Source organism: Amphibalanus amphitrite, unplaced genomic scaffold (assembly GCF_019059575.1).
Source record: "Amphibalanus amphitrite isolate SeventyFive unplaced genomic scaffold, NRLGWU_Aamphi_draft 001687F_arrow, whole genome shotgun sequence".
Taxonomy (NCBI): domain Eukaryota; kingdom Metazoa; phylum Arthropoda; class Thecostraca; order Balanomorpha; family Balanidae; genus Amphibalanus; species Amphibalanus amphitrite.
In genome coordinates, this window is record NW_024883180.1 from 100,240 (window position 1) to 128,040 (window position 27,801).

Below are 27,801 nucleotides of genomic sequence, written 5' to 3' on the forward strand. Positions count from 1 at the left end.
TATGGCTCGCACAGAAGAAGCTGTGTGGTTCTCACAATATGTGATTCTCCGGAATAGGTGGACATTGGACATCTGTTGACCTGACTGACTGATTGACCTGACTGGACTCTGACCTGACTGAACTCTAACCCATTCTGACCAGATTCTGATCTGAACTGACCAGTGACCAGACTCTGACCTGACTGGATGCTAACATTACCAGACTCTGACATGAGGCCATTATTGTAAAATAAAAACGAGCCCTGGGCTGCAAATAAAAATCGAGCCAAATAAAACAGCTTCTCGATATTATTAAACAACATGCATGGTTAATGGAAATGCACCCTCCAGCTCCTTTTTTATTAGAATCAGGAATAAAATTTGTTGGCCCTATGTCCTGATCAGACACTGGGATGGCTGCAAAATGTAGGCATTGCACATGAGAAGACTGACTCTGGCACACTTATCCTGCATTAGACATCAGTCATCAATGACTTGCAGTTCAGTCACAGTGGGTCTCACCATTTTCCATTCGTTTTCTTCTGAAAAAAAACCTGACCTACTGTCAAACTGGCACAGTGACAAGAACCATTTTGCAGCAGTTTCCAGCTCTGCATCCACTTTTTCTACCAATGAAGTCAGCTATACACTGGCCAAGCCGTCAAGGCAGCAACAGCACATATCCTAGGCAGTTAAGTTTGATGGGCCAGATGAGAGCATACATGGATTTTACTGCTGCATTAAATCGAGTTAGGTACTTAATCACAAACCATGCAAAATGGCACAATCATTGTCATCCACGCTTCAGTAACGCAACACACCTCTACTCTGTCCCAAAATTTGTAGATGTGGGTGGGAAACGACATCCAAATGAAAATCATTTACCACTCTCACCTCCAGTTGTCAAGCCCAATTTTACACTCCCAATTCCATCGAGAAGGAGCAATTGCGTGAATGGTTGTTTTGCATCTGTCACAATTGTAGATAGATTAATGTTTTTGATCATTTTCCCACTCTTTTTGGGCCTTACCTGACCGACAATTTTTCACTCTCATCCTTTTTTTGGTCAGCAATTTTCCCCTCTGACACCCAAGCAAAAATATGATTTTGGGACACTGCTACTCTGAGACATACACTAGCCAGTGTTTTGTAAGTAACTTAGCCGCTCATTCAGACGGGTCCTATTAGCACGGGATTTCCTTGCCAAGGAATTCCTTACAAAAATGGACATTTGGGCAGGCCCATTTCGCGAGAGCCAGCAAGATTCCTAGCATTTAGCAATCCCCAAACATGGCTGTTTTCATGGGCAATTCTTCAGATTGGAAATTCCACATGAAAAATGGTCTGTCCAAATGCAGGCTATGGTTAGGATGTGGGTCGATCCACGCATACTGATGCACAATTATGCTGACATTTGCCGTTCCAGTTCAGCTTACCTTAGTAAAGACATCTTACTCTTGCTGCGTTCCTGAAATCTTGATTCTGATTCTGTTGTTCAAACCAGCGAGCATTTCCTCATTTCCAGCATGTAATAAGGTGCACTAAGGCCGCAACCTCCAAATTGGTTGTGGCAAACACAAAAGAGGTAGCTCCATATTGATGGTCACAGTGGCACGTAGTTAATTGAATTGAGGCTTTAACTATGTACTTAATTTTAAAGGTTTTGGCCTAAGACGCGGATAATTGCAAGTCCAATAAAAATGTCCGCGGCTCCGCCCCACCCCCTTCACGGACACGCCTAAGAGCTGGACTTTTTGATGACGTCTTCGGGTGACGTCATGTCGTGTGTGACGTTTCGTGAGCAGGTAAGGAAAAGTCACCACCGCTGGCGAACATTGGTGCGGTAAATGGCAAACACAAATGCTGCGCAGAAAAGACAAATGTGTAACATCAGACAACATTCGTTCGGACGACAATGTCAAAAGGCGAATCAAGAAGTTCCTCATGCGATTGTTAGTTATCTGTCGTGCTATTTTAGTATGATTGTTATTAGCAGTTGATTTGTGAAATGTATTATCAAAATCAATGTTTATTGAACGCAGATTCAGTTTATTTTCAGATGTACCTAGGTAGGTACCCTTACACTTCACTCATCTCAAGCTGTTCAAACACCCTTGACAAAGTCGATTAAGATAAAACGTTGGGTATAATTTATACTGTGTTTTCTCTGCATTATTAACATATTCATCATATATACAATATAAGGGCCACATGCTTTTTACAGGGAGACATGTCAGACAGCCCAGTAGGATGGGGCTTCGTCAAGCGTCATTTTTAGCAAAGCTTTTCTTGCTTAAAATCCAGTCTGCAAAACATGGCAGGGCTTACACTTTGGCTTACACTTGACTCCCAGCTGTTGTGTCTTTGCTATGGGATGTTAAACATATAAAACATCTTACTATTCATGTATGCGCCATGACTCATGCAATCTTTTCACAGCCAAGACGCTCCTAAGGTACTGGGAATGTGGGGAGTGCAGCAGCATCAGTGCAGCACCGATGGTCGGATGCGACGGCTGCGATAAATGGTACCACTTCCGTTGTGCGGGACTGACTAAGGAGCCAGGTAAGCGCAAATGTTTTCTGTCTCAGTATTTTTGTTGCAGCTATAGTGATCAATGAAATATTTTCCGCACTGTTCAGCCAAACATGTATTTCAAACAATCTGCTTTCCAACCAAGGGCGTCGCCACAGGGGGGGGGGGGGGGCGACAGAGGGATCTCATCCCCTCCACTTTTTAAAATTTTAATATTACGCCTATGGCGTTGCATGGAAAGAATCGACTTGAAATGGTCCTCGTCCCCTCCAAAATGGTCAATGTCGCCTCCAGTCGTCGCACCGTGGCGTCGCCCCTGTTCCCAACTACACAAATTTAGTCAATGTGCCAATATGGAATTTTCAGGTTCAGTTGAATGAAATAGGAACAATGATAATTGTAGATTACGTATACCTGCAAGAGAGGAAAACAGAATACATCGTATTGCTTGTTCTTCACCGATACTGTTATTTTTCCATTTCTAGAAACACCGTCATGGCGATGCAGGTGGTACTGCCTGGTGAGGCCGCGGTCTCCGGAATCGCCTGCAGACGAAGTCACCTGGCGTCCATCTGCACATCACTTGCAGCAGTGAGGCCTGCTGACAGCGTCTGGCAGTGTCGGCAACGTGCCAGACAGCTATCTGGAGTCCTGCTCACCGCAGGTCGCCGACAGGAGGGGCGACGCATCGTCTCCGAGGTCGCCTCAGCAGCAGTGAGACCCCACTGGCCGTCTTCTTAGGCTTCAACTAGATTGCGAACAACCTATGCTGAGACAACGCCCATGACGTGTGATCCGGTACCGCTACCGCACTGCGTGCCTGTGCCCGCCGTGAGCCGCTAGTGCATGGGTTCGACCATGAGAATATGTGTTTATGGTGCTTTTACCATTGTTTATACGTTGAAGTGACGAATTGGTTATTTTTCGCAAGCCTCCGCTGTCCGGTTGCCTGCAGCTCCATGCAACGCCAGCTGTACTGTTGTTTTAATGTTGTCTCTCCGCTCAGCTGTACTGTTGCCTCTCCGCTCATATATGACACTCTCTATATGAATGGCACTACTAATTGTCACACCCACTGTCCGTATTGTCCGTAGTGGTGTCTACGCCCATGTTAATACAGCGTGCAGAATCCAGATTCTATTGAGGAGAGTTGAGCCAAGTCACCATAGGCTCGGGAAGAGAGCAACGTGGAGTCCCACTGCCCCTTCCCCGGCCCCCACTGGGGGCGCCAGCCACTCCAACTTTTGACTGGATGTCAAGAGCGTCGCCACGAGGGGAACGAGTCGCCGGCCAGCCAAGGTAGCCAACGGCGTGTGAAGGTTGTCTGACCTCGAGGAAACTGAGATGGCACCAACGGAGGTTTTGTTAAGTAGGCGACCAAAATTCGAGCGGCAGCAGCTTGGGCACCTTCACAGATAGCAGTGCCGCGTATCAGGGCGCCGGAGATTCCCATTGCCGGCTGTGGGAAACTACTGTCGGTGTAAACGCCATTCATATTTCCTGCGTCACCCCTGTGGGGACGCCCTTACTCCATGGTGCCGAGCTTATCAATTTGGATATCAATGGAATCAAAATCTCCGTATCGATCGATGAAGAACTAAATTACCCCGACCCGGAGAGCGTCTTTGGAATCAAAGCAGTAGCACATGACGCAAGACTTCAGGCAAATAAATCCTTCTTGTCTGAAATAAAACATTTGTGTATTGATAAGCACGTTTTATAAGCAATGGTAGCAAGATTCTGCATGTATTTGGTTAGAGTGATAATTTAGTAGCAGATACTTACCGTCGCATTTCGTTTTTTAAATTAATAATTTATATTGTAAGAACTAGCAACATGTCTCTTCACTCAACAATAATTACAAAAGTGAAAAAGAAATGATAAATTGCTTATATTTTGGTGAAGCTAAAAATTAATTCAGCACACATTTTTTTTACAGCGTTGAAGTCCAGCTCCAAAGGACAGCTGACGATCGTAGCCGAGCAGGCTGTTTGGTACTTCTTCACTACTTCTTAGAAGTACCCGTTAGTACCGATAATGTCTCACATAATAAGCTATTGGAACAAAAATATCCATGTTCGTCTAATTTTTTTCCTTTCTCACTTTAAATAAATACTTTTGAAATGCATTTACCAATTAATTTCACAAAAACGGCTTGGAATTTTACAACGTCAAAATACTTGTTCCAATTTCCACCATGAAACCACCACTATATTACTTGCTTACAGAACCGTGCGCACAGTGCGCGCAGTTTTATCGTGACGTCAGAGGGTGCTTCCTCAGTGGCGCCCCCTTGCGGGGAACGCGTGCAAAAAGTCCAGCTCTTAGGCATGTCCCCCCTTCACGAGCGACAACACACGACCACAACCCACGACCACAACTGAGAAACTCCACTCGTTTGTTTATTTTTATGCTTCCAAATTCCCAGGCCTTGGCGAGCTCTAGAATTTTCCGCCAAGTTTGTATTTTTTCGCCAAGCAGCGCAAAAATAAAATGATTTTTTTTTTCTGAGCGACGATTTTTCGCAAATAAAAAAATGATTTCATATTTCCAAACATTATTTTATTACAATTGCGAGACCTCTATTATTAAAAACAGCTCGAACTGCTCAATTCAATTATAAGTATTTTTTAAAACAAACGTTGGCTAGAAAATGTAAGCCAAGGTCTCTAGCCCATATCTAGCCGATTTGGTATCTGAACGGCGCTACATTTACCGCGCATTTGATACGAATAATGTGTTCAATATTTCTCAATAGTAGGCGTTGATCAGTTACCATGGCATTGGCAACACATGGCTCTTACTCCTTCTCCTCTTCGTCTCTTTCCCCTGCTCCGGGCTGGGCAGGCAACTTTATCCCATGCGGGCGGCTGTCATTGGAGCGCACTGCGCACCACAGCTCCTAAGGGAGCTGTAGCCAAGGCTATATAACCTGTAGCACAAGGCTGTAGCACACTGAGTGTAGCAAGGCTGAGTGCTTGGGGGGCTGGTCGGCCTGTCCAATTGGACGGTCCCGGCGACTCTCTAGGGTGCCCGCCCAGACTAATGTCTTCCCCCTCCTATTCCTATCATCATTCCAGGCCTGAACTGGTCTCGTCTGACCGAAAGGGCCCAACCCAACAAAACAGACAAAGCCTCAACCCCCTAGGCTCCGGGCTGGATGGGCACCGAGAAGCTCTCATAAGAGGGCGCCCGTAGCCGGGTCGGGTGCAGTGAGTATCAGCGGGCTGGGTGACTAGTATCTAATTGGGTGGGCATGTCAGACTGCCCTGCTGGTAGACAGACGTTCGACGAACCCGCTACCGCAGCAGATTCGCAAATATCAGTCTTAGATTGACGGACATGCGCTAGTAACTGATATTCGGGACGGACACCGTTCCGTGCTTCTATCCTCAGGATACTGAAATCCTTCTCCTCCACGCCGCAAACCCCCTCCGGGCTGGACAGGCAACTTTATCTCATGCGGGCTGCTCCCTTGGAGCGGCACCGCTGCTCCCGAGGGAGCGCACCCCGTAGCCGGGTGCAGTGAGTGCCTTGGGGCTGGGTGGCCTATCCTCTGGACGGGCTCAGCCCCGGCGACTCACTAGGGTGCCTGCCCAGACCAATGTCTCCCCCTATATCCTATCATCCTCCCGGCTCTGAAATGGTCTCAATGGACCGAAATGGCCTAACCCAACAAACAAAAAACAAAAATCGGGACGGAAGGGGCCTTCCCTATAGCTCAATGGCGCAAAACTTGGTACAGCTCACAATATAGCTCGATGCTCAACGCTCATATCGTGTCCAACTATGGCGCATAAAGAAGTGCACAAATTTCTCGAGCTCAACCCTGATTATATTATATAGCATTTATCACAAACATACAAATACACTTCATCATGAATATTCATTCACTATGCACGCATAAAGATGCATCAGAAATAATATAAGTCTATGGCAAACTGTTTGATGAGATATGTGCTACATTGGCAAGCTGACCGCTTTCTCTTAATGAACAACATGGCACTTTCGGGATCAACACCGACCTTCACTCGTCTCCAACTCTGCTTGCCAACGTAACTCAACGCCACCAACCGCGGCTCTGCGCGTTAACAAACAACTGGGCTGAGTGGTCACATCCGGCGGCGCCTCACCAGCTCAGCTCTACCACAGCCTCATACACGCGTCAACGATGCACCGGCCGGCGGCGCCGCGCCCGGCCCGACCGGCAGCGCAGCTATCACATGGGTCTGCCCGTGCCGCCGTGGCCGCCGTCACACCACCGTGTCGTGGCTCGAGTGCAGGCTGTAGCCGTTGTGTTTGAGCTTTCCGTTGAGAGGGATGCTCGGCTCAAGCCTGTGCCGGCTGAAGAAGCGTCGGAACCAGTCTTTGATGCAGTCCCAGGCGGGCGGCGCGTCTGCCAGCGGCGGCGCCGCCACCTCGGCCAGCTCGTCGGCCCGCTCGGGGCCCCGCTCCTGCTCTCCGTGGTCGTGCTCCTCCGGCTCCGGCGGCGGGCCGAGCTCGGCCGGCTCCGGCTCCGGCCGGCCGTCCTCGTCCTCCGACACACGCTCGGCGCCGGCCGGCTCCAGCTGCTCCTCCAGCCGCGACCGCAGCAGGCGACAGCTCAGCATGGGCTCGGCGCTCTCGCCGCCGCCGGCGCCCGTCTCCTGTTCGCGCGCCAGCAGCTCGCGACAGTCGGCCACCGAGCGCGAGTCGCGCCGGCGCGCCACCGGCCGCGCCGGCAGCCGCAGCGCGCGTGGAAAGTTGTCCAGGCTGCGCGACTCGCGGACGGCCGGCAGTGAGGCGGGCCGCTGGCAGAGGCGCGGCACGGCCAGCCGGCGGCGCGGCGGGCTCTCGGCCCGGCTGGCCGGCCGGCTCGGCTCGCGGCTGGCCGCCGAGCCGCGCGTCCGCACGCTAGCCAGACTGAGCCGGCTGGCGGCCGCGTGCGACGGCTCGTGACGGCGCACAGTGGCCGCGCGAGAGAAGAGCGGCGCCTGCGCCGGCTGGTCGAGCGGCGGCGGCCGTTTGTGATCCGACCCAACCAGCCAGTGCGTCTCCACCAGCCCCTTGCCCTTCATGTGGACGGGACCGCGCGGCACCGTCTGGTAGCCGCCCAGCTGGGTCAGCGTGCGCTGGCACTGGTCCGAGATGTGGATGCGCAGCGGCTCGCCGGTCGACTCGATCCGGGAGGCCGTGTTGACCGTGTCTCCGAACAGGCAGTAGCGCGGCATGGTCAGACCCACCACGCCGGCCACCACCTGACCTGAGGGCGCCGCACAACAAGATCGCGTCACAGTCACGTCACACGTGTCACGAAGGTCACGAATTTTAACTCTAGAACACATCGAACCGGCGGCCACAGGAGATAAACACGCTAACGCAGCCCCAACCTCCCTAACCCCTCCCTAATCCTTTTCAACCTCATACCGCCCAGTCCCACCCCAGCCACTCCTGACCACTGAGATCTTCCTACCTGTGTGTATGCCGATACGCAGTTTGAGCTGCTCGCCAGGCCGGTGCTGGATCTTGTGCTGTCGGATGGCGTCCAGCAGACTCAGCGCCATGGAGGCGATCTCGCCCGCGTGCTGGATTCCGTTCGGCTTCGGAACGCCCGACACCTGGTGGTCGGGATGGAAACATTGGTTTAGGTGTGTCCGCTGGGGGTGCTGGTGTCTGGCGATCTTGCATTGCATCCATGGTGGCTACACTCCATTTACCTACACGCCTTCGAAGACACCGTTTTCGCCAGTAGCTGGCTAATTATCGTCATACGCGTTTTTCTTTAAGAGTTTACACAAGTGAATGTTGCTGATTCGAACTAAACGGTGTATCATCATTTGCTCCTATTGCCGGTCACTCACCACCATATACGCGTCGCCGATCGTTTCCACTTTGTAGACGTCGTAACTTCGGATGATGCGGTCAAAGACGGTGTACAGGTCGTTCAAAAGTTCCACCACCTGTAACAGGCCAAGCGAGGACCGTCAGAAGGGCCGCATCGCTCCGTCGTTTCCACCCTCAGAACAGTCAAAGCCTTCTCCTCCACGCCTCAACCCCCTGATTCGGGCTGGACGGGCAACTTTGTCCCATGCGGGTAGCTCCATCGGAACACATCTGTAGCCGGGTGCAGTGAATGCTTGGGGGGGGGGGGGGGGCTGGTCGGCCTGTCGTCTGGACGGGCTCAGCCCCAGCGACTCACCAGGGCGCTCGCCCAGACCAATGTCTCCCCGGCCTAATTCCTATCATCCTTCCGGCCCTGAAATGGTTTCGTCAGACCGGACTGGCCCAACCTAACAAAGCAAACAAACATAAGGGCCATGTGCGCTGCGTGGTACGTTACAGGTCCGCCCATAAATCATATGCAGCACGCACTTCGCAGTTCGCACTTCGGTTACTGAGCGCTACGTCATCAAATTAGTGTACGTACCATTACAAGAAGCCGACTGGTTGGAGAGGTAAATAATTTTCACATGACAAATGAAAATGGTACGGTACTCGTTCAATCAAATTGAAAATATGGCATTTCAGCCAACTAAAAGGCTGCAACTGCGACTTCATTTAACCCGCGCCCTGGTGGGGGGGGCTATTTTTTGCCCCCCCCCCTCCAGACTTTTGATATATCTCCAGAACCGCTGCGCCGATCGTCACCAAACTTTCAGTACCCTCCCGGACATCAATTTTACACATTGTGACCAAAAATTTTTCCAAAGGCTATGATAGGTTGGCCGGAAATGACGTCAGAGTGACGTCATGTTCTGCCGTTTTCGACCCAAAAAAGGGTTTCGCGGGAAGAGCTGTCAGGCCTATAGCTTTGCAAATACAGAAAAATGATAAAGACATAAAAGCTGTAGAATCAACAGGGCTACAAAACTGCTATCTCGGATTTTTGAAATTTTTGGATTTTGACCCCCAAAAATCAAAAAATAAATTTTTTGCATAAAATAATCGAAAAATCCAAAAACTTTTTTGAATTTCGCAAAAACCGGAATATATGTGATAGTGCTTACCGCCTTCCATCCACATACCAAATTTGAGATCGATACCTCTTTTTTTGGCGAAGTTATAGCGAAAAAACTGTTCAAAATTGATGACGTCAAATTTTCAAACTCAATTTTTAGCAATTCTAGACCCCGTAGCGCAAAACAAAGACCACCATTAGACTCCCCGTGACGAGCTGCATCGAATCAATACCCATTTAATGCAAAACTATCAACTTTAAAGTTTGACCTTTTTTGGCCTGACCTTGACCTGACCTTGACCTGAACTTCACCAGAAAGTGACCTAAGCCGTACCTGATAGTCTTATAACCAATACCATTGAGTTGGAAATGAAAAATTGGCCATAAAACATGCATCACACAACCTTAGTAAAGTTGGGCTCATGTGACCTGACCTGTGACCCTTGGTGACCTGACCTGTGACCTGACCTGGTATTGTCAGTGACCTCTAATAGTAATATATCTACTAGGCAACTGACGCCCTATCGCTGATTCTCGACAAAATGCGTTTTCCTCGGTGTTATAGCGCATTCCCTAGAAGACCCGTGAACGGTGAAACATTTCATCTTTGACCTGACCTGTGACGTCATCGGTGACCCCGAGGTCAATGAAATTTGGTTTTCCTCGACAAATTTGACAGGCCTTTCGAACGCCGTTTGAATTTTGCGGATCCGTCCAGTAGTTTCGGAGATACGAGGGGGGGCAAAAAATAGCCCCCCCCCCCCCCACCAGGTCGCGTTATAAACAGACCCCACCAGGGCGCGGGTTAAGTCAACGATTCCCTCCTCCATTCCTCTGTCTCTCCACAGCCCCCTCCCCTCTCTCCGTCCCTCTCAGTCTCGACGGCCATCGCTGCGCCTCTGACCTGGAGCGGTTTGCTCTCGGCCGAGATCCTGGTGAAGCCGACGATGTCGCTGAAGTAGATGGTGACCGAGTCGAACGTCTCCGGCTGGACGGGGATGCCCCGTGTCAGGTCCGACGCCACCGACCTGCCGGCATCGGTCAGCTGAGGTCAACGGGCTACAAAGGTGGGTCGGAGGCCACGGGTTACCCGGCTGGACGGCGTGTGAGAGGTCAGAAGTCGCATGGCTATTCAATTCGACGTCACAGGACTGGTCATCTGGTTACATCATGCATAGTGCACTGCAGTCTACAAATAGGTCACAAGTCTGAATGAGTTTGCTTGTGAGTCCACAGGACGACCTGGACGATTGGCAGGGTAAGATGTTACTGGTTAGTGGTTAGGACAGAATTGTGTGACCTGAGTGCAGAGTGGAAAAGTGGCATGATAGAGCTGACTGTCCCCCAGGGAATAATGCGTCACAGACCTGCGTGGTCACAGACCGCGAATTGGCTGGGTGGAATCTCAGAGTTAGAACTGAAGCTTGGAGACAGAGCCACAGAGAAAATAATGTAACTCTGTCGGGAAACATAAGGCTTAGTATCGATATAAGTAGCAAGGCCTGCAGAAGAGCCCGTGGAACTGGCACTTCACTTCCGTTTAATGATAACTTTCCCATCCCAGCTCGAATAAAACAGATGATGTTACGAAACGAAAGGATTCTAAACACACAGAATGTTCTCGTCGATCAGCCGCCGGTCACATGCCGGCCACGGCGCTGGCAAGTTGTGCGACATTCTCCTGCGCCGCCGTCATGGGCCATATAGAGCACGATAAAAACGCTATCGCACTATCGGCAATGTTTTTCCAATACGACCGGCAATCGTAACGGGCATGGATGGCACTGTCATAAAATCGGCCGGACAACGTCAACAGGAGGAAAATGCGGAGAGCATATTAGCGTTCGGGGGGTGATAGGCATCGTACTGGTCTGATGACACGTGGGCAGGCGACTGAGCGGCCGCTGCCGGGGACCTGTGACGTCGGGCGGCGATACGGGTATCGGCCGTACCTTCGTCCAGCGCCCGTCAAAAAGTATATGGCGCTCATGTAGTGAGCCGAAAATAGAGGCTGCAAAGGGCATCGGGAAAGCGTTATCGTGTACCGGAAGAGACTAAAGGAGGGAAAAGATTGAGGTACGGAGTTTGAACGGAGATGGAGTGAAGAAAGAAACAGGGGGACGCGCGGCAGACAGAGTCCGCCATCGGGACCTACTCGGGCAGCATGCGGTACAGCAGCGCCTCCGTCTTCTGTTTCTCCTCGTTCAGCAACTGCGTCCGCTCTCTGACTAGATCCTCCAGGTTGTTGGCGTACTTCTCCATCTTCTCCATCATCTGGTTGACGAGGTTGGTGGAGCTGCCGGACAGTTACACACACAACGTCAGTAGCCGTGACACTTATCGTACGATCATTACTGAAAACTAATGATGATCATGTCCAACTGCAAGAAACTGTACATGGCATCCCATTTTTAACACACGTTATCGGCGCGAATAACCGATGCGACATATTCGGGCGTATATCCGTTGGGCAAGCATTCATCGTGACGACTCGACATGATCCAGCTGACATGTGCACGACAGGACGCCCTTAGCGCCGCGTCCGGCCGGATGTGCCGGTGGACGCGGCCACTAAATCTGTGGCGGGTGACAGCTCAGCGGGGGTACTCACAGGCCGGCGCGCAGCGGCTGCAGCAGTTTCTTAATCTCCAGAAATCCGGGCCGGGAGGCTTCTGATTCTTGCCAGCACTGCTGCATGCAGTCGACCACCAGCTGGGGGGCACAGACATATACTGTCAGCGCCGGCCGGCACTCACACAGAGTCGCCCAGGTCGGACTCAGAGTGGAAACGGAGCAGGGGATGTTATTGGGAACGCTACCTAGCAATCGCTTTTTGGTTTCTAGCCTGACGTGGATTGGTTGTACCGTTATACAAAGTTGTAATTGTAAATCAGGCCGTAGCTGAAAAAATTACGAAAACACATTTGGCATTGCTCACTCTCAGTTATCAAGGCTCCATTCGAAGTTCGAACCACGCTTATCGGCCCAGCTCGGCCGGCGGCAGACGGCTGTATAGTGGACACTGGTCGGGCTGTAATTACTGTCCTGTGGACAGGCCGGAGCGCCCACTCACCCGCTCCGACTCTGGTGGCATGTCCGGCGGCGGGTGGAGGCAGTTGAGCGGCGGCCGGAACGGCTCCTGACCCGGCGCCGGCACCTGCTTCACCAGGCCGACGATCTCTGCCGAACGAGCACAAAGTCAGCGCGCCGAACGAGCACACAGTCACCCCGTCGAACGAGCACACAGTCGACAGCTCGGTCAGCTTAAACAGCGACAGGAGGCATCACGCGACGGTCGGTGACAAAGCGCCGAGAGTTTCAGCATGTGGTGGAAAATGTACGCATAATGAGCATGCCAAGTTCGGTTGCCTGTTGGGTGTTCTCTCAGGGCTGTTTTATACCGGTCACAACTCTCCATCCCGTATGTGGTCTCATCCCCGTTCAATCATCCCCCGCCCACTCACGTTTCGGCTCGAAGCTCGGAGGACCGTCGACTCCGCCGAACGGTCCGTCCCGGCACATTATCTCGTGCAGGATGATGCCGAACGCGTACACGTCATCAGCGCGACTGCACGGCGTCTGTGGGGCCCTCAGCTGCTCGGGACTCTTCCACAGCTGACCTGTCATACACAAACCGGCTAAACGTTAAACGGGGGACGGTCGGTGGTGGTGGGGACGTCAGACAATGCATGCATATTTGCTTAAAGGAAATAGTTCACTTTTAACATGGGGTTTTGAGCTGGAATAGCAGTTTCGTAGCTTGAGCTGAGACTAGCACAAATCAGGAGCTTTTACGGCTCAACGATCACCCTAGACGAAGATATTCCATTTCTCGTTCCGAAAAGAGTGCCTTGTAGAGGAATGCGTGCCTTGCACAGGAATGCAGCCACGTCATCGTCAGCCAATCAGCGTGCTGCTTACAGCCAATGCAGTATGCGTAGGTTTGAGCTACGCAATATGATTGGTCAATGCGTAATAAGCTTCCGCGTCAAACATTATTTTACATAGAATATAGTTCGTCCTATATTGAAATATAGAAAATAATTGTTTTTACAAAAAGGTTTTATTTTATTTCATGATTATTTTGAGCATAAAAAATCATAAATCAATAGCAAAATACTGATTTCAGGAAAGTGGACTGTTTCCTTTAATGCCTACCAAGGGAATGTATCCCGAAGTAGCTTAGATCAATTGCACTCTGTGACTGTCAAGTAACAAGAATTAGGGATAATCCCGTCTTTCCCGAAGCCCGCACGATATAAAGTCCGCACCAGTCGACACCCATAGGTCTGCTGTGACGTGTGTGGACGTCTGCTGTGACGTCGGCCACGTCGGCACAATACGCAAAGTGTGTGACGTGACAGACCGTGACGCTCATCGCAGATGATCCTCGGATGTAACGAAACAAGAGCGTCAGAGGAAAGCTACACACTCGTTAATCCGTGCGTGAGGGCATTTTACGTCAAAGGATCCGGACAGTTTGCGTCAGAGCCCATAAGCGCACACCCCGCGTCAGTGTATCCGGAGTCCGGACGGTTTCGGTCAGTGTTTGTGGATTAGTATAGGTTGGTGAATTGGGTCTTTTTTCGCCAGTGTGCGGGCTGTGTTTGCGGGCGCGACTCACTCTTGTAGTACTGGTAGTTGGACTGGCTGTCCAGGTCGGCCGCCGCGCGCAGGTCGCGCATCCCGAAGTCGGTGACTTTGAGTACCCAGCGCGAGGTGACCACACAGTTGGACGACTTGAGATTGCCGTGCACCAGCAGGGCAGAGTTGTGCAAATAAAGCATTCCCTGCAACGGCCGCAGCGGCGCCCGGCCGGACATCGAGTTAAAACAGGCGCAGCTATAAACGGCGTCACACCAGCCGCGCTGACCGGCCGTCCAAGGCCAGTCCCGTCACCACCGAGCAGGGGATTGTTTACGGCGCACCCAGCAGAAAGGCCGGGCTATTTATAGCTCAGCCAACCACCTGTCTCTGGCCCCAATAGGCATTGTCCAATTCTGAAAATGGTAACTTTCCGCGACATGACTTTCCACAGCGCTCGTTTGCACTTCGTTTCCGTTGTGCACAGTGCGATTCTTTCATGACTCTGTTTGGTATCAAATTTTTAATTTTAACATTCGGTCACGAATCCACGATCACGGCAATCGCGAAGAAACAGTACACACTGCTCACCTTCACAAGATCTCGAATAAGCTCGGCGATGAACATGTACTCCAATGTGAGCTCCCCACCCTCCAGAATGTCCTGTAACGGACGGATAGGGCATCAGACAGCGGTCCCCGGAGGCAAGGGGCGCTGGAAACTCGCCCCCTCAGGGGCTCCACGGTATCGTGGAGCGGGCAACGCCCCTGTTATAAACAACGCGACAGGCGTCGTAACTAGATTGGTCATGAAATCTCACGATTGAATACTTTGCCGTTCACGGACCATTCTTGTTCCGATCAGATGCTATCACAGAAAATCACATAACATGCAAAGAAAACTTGAAGTCGATCGACGATGACAAATTAGCCGAAATATATAGGTATAGAAAAAAAAAACAGCTACACACCGGCTACGTAGAGGACGTTCCATGACCGATTTTTGTTGTAGCGTGGGCGTGTCTGGGGGAGGGTGTGTGTGTGTGGGGGGGGGGGGGTACCACTGACCGGCAGGCTGCCGCGGGTATGTGTGTGCGGGAGGGAGGGGCAGCGGGAGGGAGGGTATCACTGACCGGCAGGCTGCCGCGGGTATGTGTGTGTGTGGGGGGGGTATCACTGACCGGCAGGCTGCCGCGGGTATGTGGTGTGTGGGGGGGGGGGGAGGTATCACTGACCGGCAGGCTGCCGCGGTATGTGTGTGTGTGTGGGGGGGGGAGGTATCACTGACCGGCAGGCTGCCGCGGGTATGTGTGTGTGTGGGGGGGGAGGTATCACTGACCGGCAGCGCTGCCGCGGGTATGTGTGTGTGGGGGGGGGGGGGACAGCGGGGGGATAGCACTGACCGGCAGGCTGCCGCGGGTATGTGTGTGTGGGGGGGTATCACTGACCGGCAGGCTGCCGCGGGTATGTGTGTGTGGGGGGGGGGGATATCACTGACCGGCAGGCTGCCGCGGGTATGTGTGTGTGTGGGGGGGGAGGTATCACTGACCGGCAGGCTGCCGCGGGTATGTGTGCGTGTGGGGGAGGGGGGGGGAGGGAGGGTATCACTGACCGGCAGGCTGCCGCGGGTGCAGTACTCTGTGACGATCCGGATACAGGTCGGCTCCACCACGGCACCCAGGAACGGGTTCACGTTCTGGTGCCGCAGCTCCCACATCGTGCTGGCGGAGGGGCGGACACAAGTCAACGACGGAGGCCTGGTATAGTTCGAGAGCACCCAGCGTCACTCGAGGCGCCCTGCGTCACTGGAGGGCGCCCTGCGTCACTGGAGGGCGCCCAGCGTCACTGGAGGGCGCCCAGCGTCACTGGTGGGCGCCCGGTGCCACCGCCGGACACAAGTCACCGAAGGACGCCCGAAACAGTGCTTGTTTTGGTGGCGATTATGCATCGGGTATCAGCTGCTGCATCCGGTTTATGGTGCCAGCTTCAGAAAATGTGTGTTCAATGCCCGCTCAATGTCTGACGTTTTCGTCGACTGACCGTCCAAAGATATCCAGGCCAGCCATTTGTCCGAAGTTATCCGGAAACTATGCAATTATTTACACTCAACACTGCCATTTAATTTCCATTAAGTGCACTATAACCAGCCCAAAAATGTTAATCACATCGAAAGCTGAGCTTTCTATTCGCCAATCAATGACATACCCGATTACTTTACAAAAATGTTGAGGTGTAGCAAGTGACTGTCCAATGTAATCCAAAGCCTGCTGCCTTTGTCCAACCCAATTCCGAATTGGACATTGGACAAGATCGGAATTCCGAAGGTCAAGTTCCGACTGGCAACACTAATCCGATTGAGTGGGTTCACGGAACAGTCTGAAGTGAGCCATGCAACGTCATGAAGTAAAAACAGTATTCTTGGTACTTGAAATTGTCATGGTTGTTGCTATTAATAGCGATTGCTGACATTTTATACCATCCAGTCGTATATTGAGAAAGGCAGTACAAAAACAGCGACGTATGATAAAAACTCATCAGATGGGAGCGTATTTCAGTGATGGCCACCCGACCACGAGAACATGACATCACCACCGTCAACCGCAGCAGCTACTGGTGTGGGAGAGTTCCTTCTGCCTTAACGTTATATAACCATGCTATCGAAGGCAGTGAACTAACCTTTTTTCTAACGTCAGTAATTTAAGAAGCTTTTTGTGTGATATCAACCCGATGTCGAGGGCTTTCCGCGGCAAACCATTTCAGCATGGGTACCTTGGATAAATTGGTCGGGAGCCGAAAACATGCGGTGTTTAAAAGAGTCGTTTTAAATACCACCATCTATATCCATAAAACTCAATTTGTCCCTAAAGAGGCGTAGCCAGACGTCATTTTCCTATACTTCCAGTCATGCCACGGTAGTGTCACATCAGCCATACCTGACGGGCAGCCCGGTCCCCCAACATGGCCCGTCGATCGACAGCCGGCGAGTGAGCCACCGCCGTCCACTCACCGCATCTCTTTCATCATGCGGCGCGAGATGTCCGCCTTGCGGCTGAAGTTGAGCGTCTGCACGCGCACAGTATTGTTGTCGTAGCGCCCCGTCATGGTAAAGATCTGGCCAAAACACTTGGACTCGAACGACGCTATACTGGTGATGCTTTGCTGAAATCGCAAACGATTATGTGATGACATAAAAGGCCAAAGGGGCTACAAATTTGCACGACATAGGGCAACTACTATAAAGGCATAATGCTAGACGAACAGGCATCTGCTTAGGTACTTGTCAGTACTAAAGAATGCATCGAATTAACAAAACAGTATGTAAAAGTGCATGAAATTCTCTTATTTAATATTTGAGGCACGGACTTTGCTACACAAACATGAAGTAGTGACCCCAAATAAGCGGCCGAGCAGTAATGACCCTGGTTCCCTCTGCACACTCTCCTCGTGCACGGACCTTGCTGTCACTGAGCGGCGGCGGCCCGGTGTCGAGCGCCTCCGGGGCGATTTTCCAGAGCAGGCCGAGGATCTCCTGCTCCTCCTTCCACATCCTGTACACGTACAGCATGACCAGGATGGCGGCCAGCAGCACCGAGCCCAGCACCGTGGCCACTGTCTGGCGAGGCAGCGGCACGCCGTCACCAGGGGGGTCAGTGAGCCAACACAGCGGAACTCACAGAGCGGCACGGAACCAGGCCGCTACGACATAACTAGTGGCAGTGCACTGACTACCCAGTACCCACTGACGGAGTACTTAACACAACTTCAAGACATTAGCCGAGATAAAATAAGGATTTAATAAATAACTCGATATTCTCTGGTTGTCAAGAACGAGGTAACTACTACCGAGTGGTGTGGGTGGGGGCAGATAATATATGGCATAGACCACTATACAATATACATACAAAGTGGTGTATGTATAGGGTGTATCTGCAGATACATGAGAGAGTGCGTGCAAATGAGGGGAGAGCGCTGGGGATAGAGCATGTCACGGAGGCGTGGGTCTATGTGCATATATACCCACCTGCCGGCTATCGTCCGGCGTATAGCACTTTGTGCCGTCAAAGCCGCAGTGGGGTTCGTCAATCGGCGGCAGGCCGCCCAGCCATTGGATACTCTTCCCCGTGTCGATCTTAAACTCCTGAAAATAGAGACACAGGGGCGGGTCAGGCTATCATAAACACCAGCCTGAACAGACCCGTGTCCGGCCACAAGTATGACAAGCCAAGCTGGTCGACTTGTTAGGGCTATGAGTTGGTATCACAGACATATTCTGGACACGAACATATTAAGTCACTAGCGGGTACATTTGTCTACCACGCGGGACCATATAAACAATGTTGAACAAGACATGAAACCGGAGTTTATTTTAATGTATTTCAAATAGTGCTAGGATATCGTGACATGAGCTGCATGAAATCCTCTCAGAGATTTCCTACTCTGCGCGGCATATGATGCGATATACATATCTGTGCTCGGGACTTGGACAGCACGAGGTAGATAGTAGATACACAGTTTGAGAAGAACCAGAGCCGTCGTTCCGTACCCAGTACGCAGAGATCAGGAGATAGTGGAACCTAGTCTCAGATGGCTGTTAACGTATGCTGAGCATGACCTGATGCCGCAAAAACAGCGCTGAATGACGATGGCGATGAGTCATTGTTGTCGACAAAAATGGCTGACTAATTGGGCTGAATAAGCACGCCGTTTTGAAAAAGGGCTGATCCTACGAGATCCTCGCGTTCTTGTCTTAAAATCCTGTAAAAAGTCTCTGAAAAGTTGACATGTTGACCGGTTTGACCGACAATGATTGATGCCAGGTTTGGATGCAGGGCGCGCCCAGCCGGGCGCGGCAGACTAGATGACGCTCGTGGTGACCAACTGACGAGTGATAAATGATTATGCATCCGAGGAGTACGTTGGTTGTAAATCACGCTCAGCCGAGCCATCCCGGCCCGGCTCACTGAAGGACTGTAATTTGGGATGGAACGCAGCTGCAGAGCTAGCGCTAAATATAGCAGCGTATCCAGTGCCATCAATGAGCCGGGAGGCCCGGGCAATGGTCATCACCGAGTGGCGGCTTATGGCCCGAGTGTCCTGCCGTCTTGACCGCCGGACGTCACAACTCAAACCAGCGGCGTATTTAGAAAATCGCGAAGGGGGGGGGCAAGGGTTTGGAGGGCGCCACCTCACCCAAGGAGGGCGCCATACGGTCGCGAGATAAAAAATCGCTCAGTGGGGGTGGGGTTTGGGAGGCGTTTTTTACCATGCCACCAGTTTTTTTTTTTTTTGCGTAACCTCGTATAGGTCGTGCTGCATTGATTTTGCATCGTGTGTATTCATTATACTCCAGGTCACAAAAGGTCAAGTGTTCTTGAAATGCTGCGCCGAAGGCGCGCGAAATTTTTGAAAACAACCTTTTCCTCCGCTTTTTAGGCACGCCTTTTATACGATCACTGTTCAAAGCTCCTCTCGCTCTTTTACCAAATTTGAAGGTGTAAAAAATACCTAAGGTTTGGTCGGGCCGCTGCCACACAAACTGTACAGAAAGCTTGGCTCATGGGTGTCGATGTATAAAAGTTTATTGGCGGTGGCATATCTACGCACCAGATCACCGTATCGGATTGATACCGGAGCGCGAGATGCGTAAACATCATCCAAATTACCTCAGACCAGCCTTAATAGCCTTCTCACAGATGCATACAGTGTACCCACATAACCAGCTTCAATCACCGAAACTTCAGATGCCTGCTGTTGCGCCCGAACCTGTTGACAATATTTAATCGTAATCCATATAGATGCCATGATGCACGTAAAGTAGGATCAATCCGTTAAGACCAAAGACGTGTTTTATGCATCGTAGAGCGTAGATAGTTTTGGTAGGTATAGATACTTCATTCATTGTGCTGAATGCACGTTCATTTGTGGCAGTTTTCACAGGCAAGACATCAACTATGTGCAATAGAACGACTAAGTTGAAAAACATGCCAAAGGAGTAAATAAATGATAGGAGGGCAGCGATCAACGGATATTGCCAATAGGTAGAAGGGCTGCGATCCACAGGAGGGCACTAATAGGTAGAAGAGCCCCGATCAACATCCCAAGTTTCGACAGTAGGGCACCGATAGGTAGGAAGTTGGCGAGCAGCAGGAGGGCGCCAATGGATAGAAGGGCAGCGATCAACAGGAGGGCACCAATAGGTAGGAGGGCGCCGATCAACAATCAACAGGAGGGCGCCACCAGGTAAGAGGGTGGCGAGGAACAGGAGAGCACCAATAGGAGGGTGGCGATCAACAAGAGGTCGCCAATAGGTGGGAGGGCGGTCATCAACTGGAAGTCGCCAATGAGCGGAAGGGTGACGATTAAAATGGGGGTGGCAATGGTGAGGAGGGCGCCTTTGCTCAAGAGGATGACACGAACAGGAGGGCGTCTGTGCGGAGGGCGCTGGTCAACAGGAAGGTGCCAGTGGATAGGAGGGCGGTGATCAACAGAGGGTGCCAGTGGTTAGGAGGGCGGCGATCTACACGAGGGCGCCAATAGGAGAAGGGCCCCGATTAACATTCAACAGGAAGGACTAGGGAACCAATAGGTAGGAGGGCGGCACTGAACAAGAGGGTGCCAAAAGGGAGAAAGGCGGCCTTCAAAATTTCACATGAGGGCTCAATAGGTAGGAGAGCGCCAATAATTATGAGGACGCCGATCAGCAGAAGGGCGGCAATGTGTAGCAGGGTGGCGACCTACAGGAGGGCGCCTTCGGGTGAGAGGGCGCTTATTTACAGGACAGGCTTACATAGGCGACCACCGTTACGCTTAGAGAGCTACAGCCTACAAATGTGGTTGGAGGGCGCCCGAGGGAGCCCTCCAACCGTATTTGGAGGGCGTATTTGGAATGAGCGTCCTCCGAGGGCGCCCTCCATCCGTATTTTCCCTGTAAACACATTCGCGATTGGAGGGCGCCCTCCAGTCGCGATTGTTTTTCGATTCGATTATATCACAATTGCATTTGCGATTGGAGGGCGCCTTCGGCGCCCTCCAATCGCAAAGGGCGCCTTCGGCGCCCAAGAGGGGGGGGGGCCATTGCCCAGTGCCCCCCCCTGCCTACGCCCCTGACTCAAACCACTGAGATGAGATCCACAGCCCGCGTCTCTGAGCCATCAGCCAAAACTCTGACTCCGCTGAGTTTCGCAGCTCGCCCCACCGAGCCACAACTCTCGGACCACTGAGCTCCACCCTCCACAGCTCGGAATTCCACAGGTTAGCCTGCTGAGCTGCCGGCGCTGGCGTGCCACCGACCCGTGGCGTCTCGTGCGGAACATTTTTCATGCGACTTTCAGTGGCTGACATCGGAGGACTTAGCTGCAGATCATCTTGGATGACGTTAGGCCAAACAACCGCCCCACGAAGGCTGAGATGTTAGATTTGTCGGATAAGTGCGCGTAAAACTGCAGGCAACATGACCAAATAGCGTCTAAACTAGCTGGTGGCCGGTGCACCGGAGTGGTAGGACAGCGCATCCAAGCCTAGGAGGGCATAGACCATGAGAGTAGAAGGGTGAAACGTAGCATCAACAGTAGCCGGATGGACCAGTGCACCGTTGTAATGACAGCTTGGTGTCACGGACAGCCCAGCACAATATACCGTGATTGTGAAGACAGCCCGCAACCCGGCCTCACCGGCAGCCCGCCGTTGTAAGGACAGCCCGCAGCCCCCCAACTCTCACCGGCAGCGTCGAGTTGGTAAGGAAGAATTGGCCGACTTGCGCCATGCAGTCGTCGCAGCTGAGCGCGAACTGGTGGCTGTTCTCGTAGCGGATGTGCAGGCCGCAGCCGGACTGCAGCGCCAGCACGGTGAAGTTGCCCTCCGAGTCGCCATTGTCGTCCATCTTGATCACCGAGCCCATCACACCTGCAGGCAGCGCGGAGAGTGGTTGGTGAAGGTGACGACCAGATGGTGTAGACAGAGAATGCGAGGTTAGAAACTAATACTGCGAGATTATGTGGGTGGTAATAAGCGAGCATCGTGTAACTAGTGGTGGTGAGAAGCAGGTAACGCGGTGATAACTCTGGCACCACGAACCCGTTAAAACACACATACGAAGATACACGCACTATTTATAGTATTTCATCGATACGCTAAGTGAATTATACATCCTTATAACCTTGGAAAAAAAAAAACAAGAAACGTGAAAAATGTAAAACTCGCCAGCAATAGCCTCGCCATCACGGGGCTGTCGCGACCCGACCGGCCGGCGGTGGTGGTACTCACTCTGAAACGTCTGGTTGCGGATGCGCATCACAATGTCGGAGCCGTTGGTGAGGATCTGTCGGAGTGGCACTCCCGGGTTGTCGCTGATGGTGCGGTTCAGCGCGCGCGCGTACATCATCACAGAGTCGTACAGGTAGGCCGCGTACACGCCCACATGCTGAAAGGAGCGGGGCGGGGTCACACGGGGGCGCCGGGGGAGGGGGCGGGGAGGGTCACACGACAGGCACTGGGGCAGGGGAGGTGACGGATATCTATGACACGGCACACAGCTGGTCCTCAGGTTACATAATTCGAGCAGTCGCCCCATCGTCAGCTAGCGCGTTGCTCTCCAGATATAGATAGATGAATGGTTACCGGCATTAGCCACGATGACGCATATATATATTATATTTCGGCATGGTAAAACTCAAATAAGCACGAATAAATATTTTAGAGTTTTAGTTTCGTACCTTCACCTTGTTCGAAGCTCGAAGTGAGGTGGGAAATACCACGCAACGTTTCCCCGAACCGCTCGCGAAAGGCTGTATGGACTTCCTAATGTGCTTCTCAATCCCAGTTCCTTTGAGCGATAAATTCCCTAGCCTTTATCAATGCTCTACCCTCAGCACACATCCCTCCATCACCCACCCCACTACCCTGCTCACCGGTGCGTCTGGTCTCACCGCCGGCGCGTCGCCTCTCACCACCGGCGCGTCGCGTCTCACCACCAGTGCGCCACATCGCGCCGCCGGCGCGCCGCGTCCCTCACCTTTTTGAACGGCCACCAGCCGGGCGATGTGATGTCGAACGGCGGCCGCTCGTTGTAGGTGCGCACCAGCCGACTGAAGGCGTCGTGGCCGCGCGGCGGCGTGGCCATCACCACCAGCAGGCTGCGCAGCGGGCTCACGTCGCTCGCCTGGCACTCGTAGTCCGAGTAGTGTGCCAGCTCCCACATCTTGTCGGCGGCTGTCGGCCCGGGGCCACAGGGGGCGGTCAGACGGTTAGCGGCGGGCACTTGGGGGGGGGGGGGGAACGTCGAGGAAGGAATAGCCGCATGAGCGAGGAAATGAAAATTTGAAAAATGTATCGTTGAAAAAACAGAAGAGTATCGGGATACCATCGGCGTGGCTCATGGAAACCTATGCGGTTATTCATAAGCGATGAAATTAAACTACCACCAATAAAGAGGCTAACAGAAATCACAATATATCATATAAATTGAAAAGAGTTATCATAGGTGTTTCATCAGGCGTCGACCAGGAAGACAGCTGAAATTAATGTGCAATCAATAGAAATGTGATAGGGGAGAGTGGTGCAGGAGGCCCCCCTTAAGCTCAGTTGCTATTTTTAGACAACTGATAATATTTAAGAGCTAACGTGTGCATGCGCTGTGAGCATGCATCATTTTCCCATACATATTTGCATTCAAAATGAATCTAGGGGGTACACAAACCGTAAACTTTAACATTTTGGAAAAAGTTGCAAAAGGGCCTCTTACACTATGGGTATGGTAAGACGCCCCCCCCCCTCGGGCGTTTAACAAGGCAAGTCGACTTGTAAAAGACGTTTTGCGAACACAGCTGCAAGGCCTTTTATTTCGAAAAGCTAAGCAAATACGGTGTTATCGAAACCAATAACACTTCCAAAGCGCTCGAACAATGCGAAAACTAGCACAACCAAACGCTGATGACCAACGAAAATTGTACCTATTACCTCTAGAAAAAGAAACAGAAAAAAAGAAACAAAAACAAACTCCTTGAAAAAAGAATGCCACGCCTGCCGCAGGTGCAGGCGTTTTAGCATCGGGGGCGTTTTTTATCGGGGGGCGTTTTATAATCCTCGAAGGGAGGGCCTCTTAAAAAAATGCAGTGTTTTAACGTCACAATATTTATGGTTTATGAGACATTTGCAGCGCACCAGAACATGGTCTATTCTGAAGCTAACATGTGACAATTTCGATGAGATAAGATTGCATTTGATAGCCATTGTTTTTTCAGATATATAAGGGTGATAAAGATGCATATATCTAGCAAGTAAAGGGGCAAAAACAGAAACAGGCTTACCAAAAGTCGCTGCGACGCACCTGATACCTCAGGTTTCGTGAGTTGTTGTTTCAAGAGGGCTTCTGCTTTACAAGAACATTAAAAAATAAAACATTATTGGTTTGGTAAAAAAAGCGATGGGGCCTCTTACCGACCCTGGGCGTCTTACACGGATCTCCCCTACTTAGCTGCTGTATGTATAATGCTTGTCTAACTAGCTTCACTAGAATAAGATAAAAGCACGACAACACTATAAAATAATGAATTATGCAAAATAAACAAAAACTGTTTTCTTGGTTTGATATAGCTCGATCTGAGCTGCAAGCATCGTTTGAACGCGTCACGAGCGGTGCACACACTATTCGCCCGGGTACCCGCGCGGAACCGTTTGTTTTACCTACGCCACATGTATTTGAAGGAGTTCGACTTGGTGACGACAAAGTCCAAGTCGATGTAGATGACCATGTAGGTGCCGTCGAGGAGGTTGAACATCGACATGGTGGTCAGCATGTTCTGCAGAGACTCAGACGTGCCCAAGAAGACGTATACTGGTGGCGAGGGAACACGGGGAGGTACTGTTAGAATCGGCACGGGACGCGGTATGTCTCAGCACGGCACGGCAGGTATAGACTGACGCAGTGCTGAGATTCTAGCACAGAGTGTGTGTATGTACGAACATAGCAGACCGAGGCCCCGCAAGGCGCCTCTGCAGCTAACGCATTATTGCAACATTTATAATGTTCTGATGATTTCACAGCAAGCATACGGCTAAACGCTTTCAGAATAGGTAGGTACTAGCTATACATACAGCCAAAATTAGCCGCCAGAAAAAACTATTCATCAGTTGCAAAAGCGACGCGAAACCTTACTTCATTGTATGGGAGCACCGACATTGCCATCGTTTTATTTCAGCACTGCCAGCAAACCGCTCAGAACACTTGGTCACTTGTGGTAATGACCAGAGCCAACTGGGGTCGGCCTGCATCCGACGTATACGCACCTCGGGTGCCATCCTTGGTCTCCTTGATGACGTTGGCGAGCATTTGCAGGTCGCAGCAGGCGCTGCGCTCCTTGCAGCACCGGTCGTAGTCGGGAATCACCACCTTGTGGTTGATGGTCATCCCCTCCGAGATGGCCAGCTGTGGGGCAGAGCGGCCGGTCAGCCGACCGGGTACGGTCCGGTCAGGTCAGGTCAGGGCGCGTCTGTGACTCATACGGTTCAGATGAGATCACTCCCGACGGACCCATCGGCCAGCTGAGGTCACACCGGGTCAGACTGGACGGGTCGGTGCTATTTATTCAGGTCTGACTAAGTTTGGTCGGCGCGGGTCAGGTCAGATCAGTCCGCGCGTTATCGGCAACCAGGGCCTCGTTTCATAAAGCGAGTCCGTAACTTACGCCATTTTTGGGCTTGTATTGCAAGCACATGTGAAGCGATAAATTTATTTCCCCTTCTCCCTTCCGTTCTTGCTTGCAAGATAAATAAATTCAACGATTCAAACGGATTCAAACTATCGTCATCGCTTCCCATGCACTTGCAATAAAATACCAAAAACTGCCGTAAGTTACGGACTCGCTTTATGAAACGAGACCTGGTCGGTCATCCATACTTTGTTCATGTAACTTCGATTTAACCCGTTCATTTTCACTTGGTCAAGAAAGAACAAGAATGATAAAGGGATCACACCTTACCTTTTTTAGCGAATCGGCGATTTTGCTTATCGTTGATGATTCGGTGGTGATGATGGAAAATTTATTCCATTTGTAGTGTTTCAGCAGGGCCACAGCAGATTTCGTCACCTGAAACAGAAACAAAGCAAATTAACGAAAGCATGCGATTGAAACAGGTCGCATAAGATAATTAAACCTATAGTTATTGTTATAACCGACTGCGAGATCACTATGGTCAGGTGTGATCCACAGTCATTTAGTGGAAGCGCTAAATGTGTACGGAGTTTGTGGGTATATGTGAGTGACTGATGAGAAAATTAGAGAATGCATTACTGCGTCAAAGAGAGAGAGAGAGAGAAGAGAGAGAGAGAAGAGAAGAAGGAGAAAGGAGAAGAGAGAGAGAGAGAGAGAGAGAGAGAGAGAAGAGAGAGATAGAGAGAGAGAGAGGGAGGGAGAGGGGTCTGACACTGCAGCAAATATCCTGCCGTTCCTCCCTAGTGAAAATAAGCGAGGACCGATGCCCACCCGGCCCCGAAGGATTATTACCGCACCGCCTCTACCATTAGGGCCGACACAAAACTCCCGTAACAAACATTGACTATTGAACAAACGTGGAAAGATGCGTCAATGCATTCAGCTAATGCAATGGAAAGGAAATATGCCTGTACTTGTGTGCAAAAATAATGGATGATGATACAGCGAATGGGTGAATCTGTTTCTATTATTCAAATCAAGAAAGACTTTTGTTGGACGGTCAGTATTTTAGGTACCTATTGTATAGGTGTCCCTCGTTTCGGTGCAAAGCACCAATCTTACCTAAATGAATCCTAAGTGAATCTGCACCGGCACGGTTGGAAATAGCACGTTTGCACATAAGGTTTCCGGATCCTCCTCTGCCCCCCCCCCCTAGACCGACCGATCTAGTCTATACTTATTTGGCAACATAACACTCAAACATGCAACTGGTGCATGCTTTCATTTCGTGACAGTGACTTCATCCGTATGACGCAAAGCCGTTAAATATAGCACCAAAATCTGCCCCGGTAAGAATTGAGAGGGCACGGTACCGTCTGAAAATAACCCCTGCCTTTGCAGCGATAAGCATCTTAACGCCCCCTTACATGGATCAAGACGTGGTTCATGGCTATTTTTAACAGGCTTTAATTCACTTTCACTCATAGACTGGCCGACTGACGAGGATAGGTGGAGAGGAACCAGACAATCGAGATAATCATAGGGGATGGACAAAGACAGGGAAAAACGAAAAACGGACAAGGACAGAGGAAGAAACCGCTGAAACATGGAGAAAGAGAAAGAGAAAGAGAAAGAGAGAGACAGAGTGGGTGAGAAGAGAGAGATAGAGAGAGAGAGAGAGAGAGGAGAGAGAGAGAGAGAGAGAGAGAGAGAGAGAGAGAGAGAAGAGAGAGAGAGAGAGAGAGAGAGAGAGAGAGAGAGAGATGCGCTGACCGGCCTGTGACTTGTTGTGACAGGCTGGCCTTGCTAGTCGACATTTCTGCCTGTAAACCCACCGTGGCAGACCGAGTCATGGCCCAGCCTGTGCTCCTCACACCGCAGGGCCTGGCCAAGATTACTTTACTGAGGGCCCGGCCGTCTGAGCCTGAAGAACACTCCCATTCGAATCAAGTGACACTGGTCAGGCTGACAAATGACAGTCGATGAATTAGTGCAGCTGAGCGGACTTCGACCCGAGCACACACACTGAGCATCGCGTGACCCCGGCAGTGACCAAGTGATAATTAGCGAAGGCTGATTGACAGCACACGGTCCTCCCTGAGCGGCTGTCAGCGGCTAA

General features: G+C 51.3%; 2 protein-coding genes across 3 annotated transcripts in view; both read right to left on the minus strand.

The window, feature by feature from the left end:
• The window catches only part of LOC122374645 (DENN domain-containing protein 1B-like), a 22,365-nt gene extending 13,313 nt beyond the window's left edge, over nucleotides 1-9,052 (minus strand). The window contains exons 1-2 of one of the 2 annotated variants that reach the window (XM_043353518.1): nucleotides 9,041-9,052; nucleotides 1,416-1,703 (exon numbers count right to left, since the gene is read on the minus strand). In XM_043353518.1, the coding sequence (XP_043209453.1) occupies nucleotides 1,416-1,429 (14 nt within the window). In that variant the 5' untranslated portion in view covers nucleotides 1,430-1,703; nucleotides 9,041-9,052. Of the gene's footprint in view, nucleotides 1-1,415; nucleotides 1,704-4,853; nucleotides 4,911-9,040 lie in introns of those variants that run through there. The other variant, XM_043353517.1, reaches the window with a different exon arrangement.
• Nucleotides 6,328-26,117, minus strand: LOC122374646 (receptor-type guanylate cyclase Gyc76C-like; the record flags this gene model as incomplete). Its single annotated transcript, XM_043353519.1, has 20 exons — nucleotides 6,328-7,756; nucleotides 7,967-8,111; nucleotides 8,355-8,453; nucleotides 10,356-10,479; nucleotides 11,607-11,747; nucleotides 12,063-12,163; nucleotides 12,525-12,631; nucleotides 12,916-13,071; nucleotides 14,076-14,241; nucleotides 14,627-14,698; nucleotides 15,647-15,755; nucleotides 17,042-17,193; nucleotides 17,489-17,647; nucleotides 18,056-18,172; nucleotides 21,752-21,936; nucleotides 22,297-22,453; nucleotides 23,045-23,241; nucleotides 24,719-24,865; nucleotides 25,318-25,456; nucleotides 26,010-26,117. Coding segments are annotated over 20 exons (3,570 nt in total), but the record flags the coding sequence as incomplete, so codon positions are not given.
• Between the last annotated feature and the right edge of the window lie 1,684 nt (nucleotides 26,118-27,801).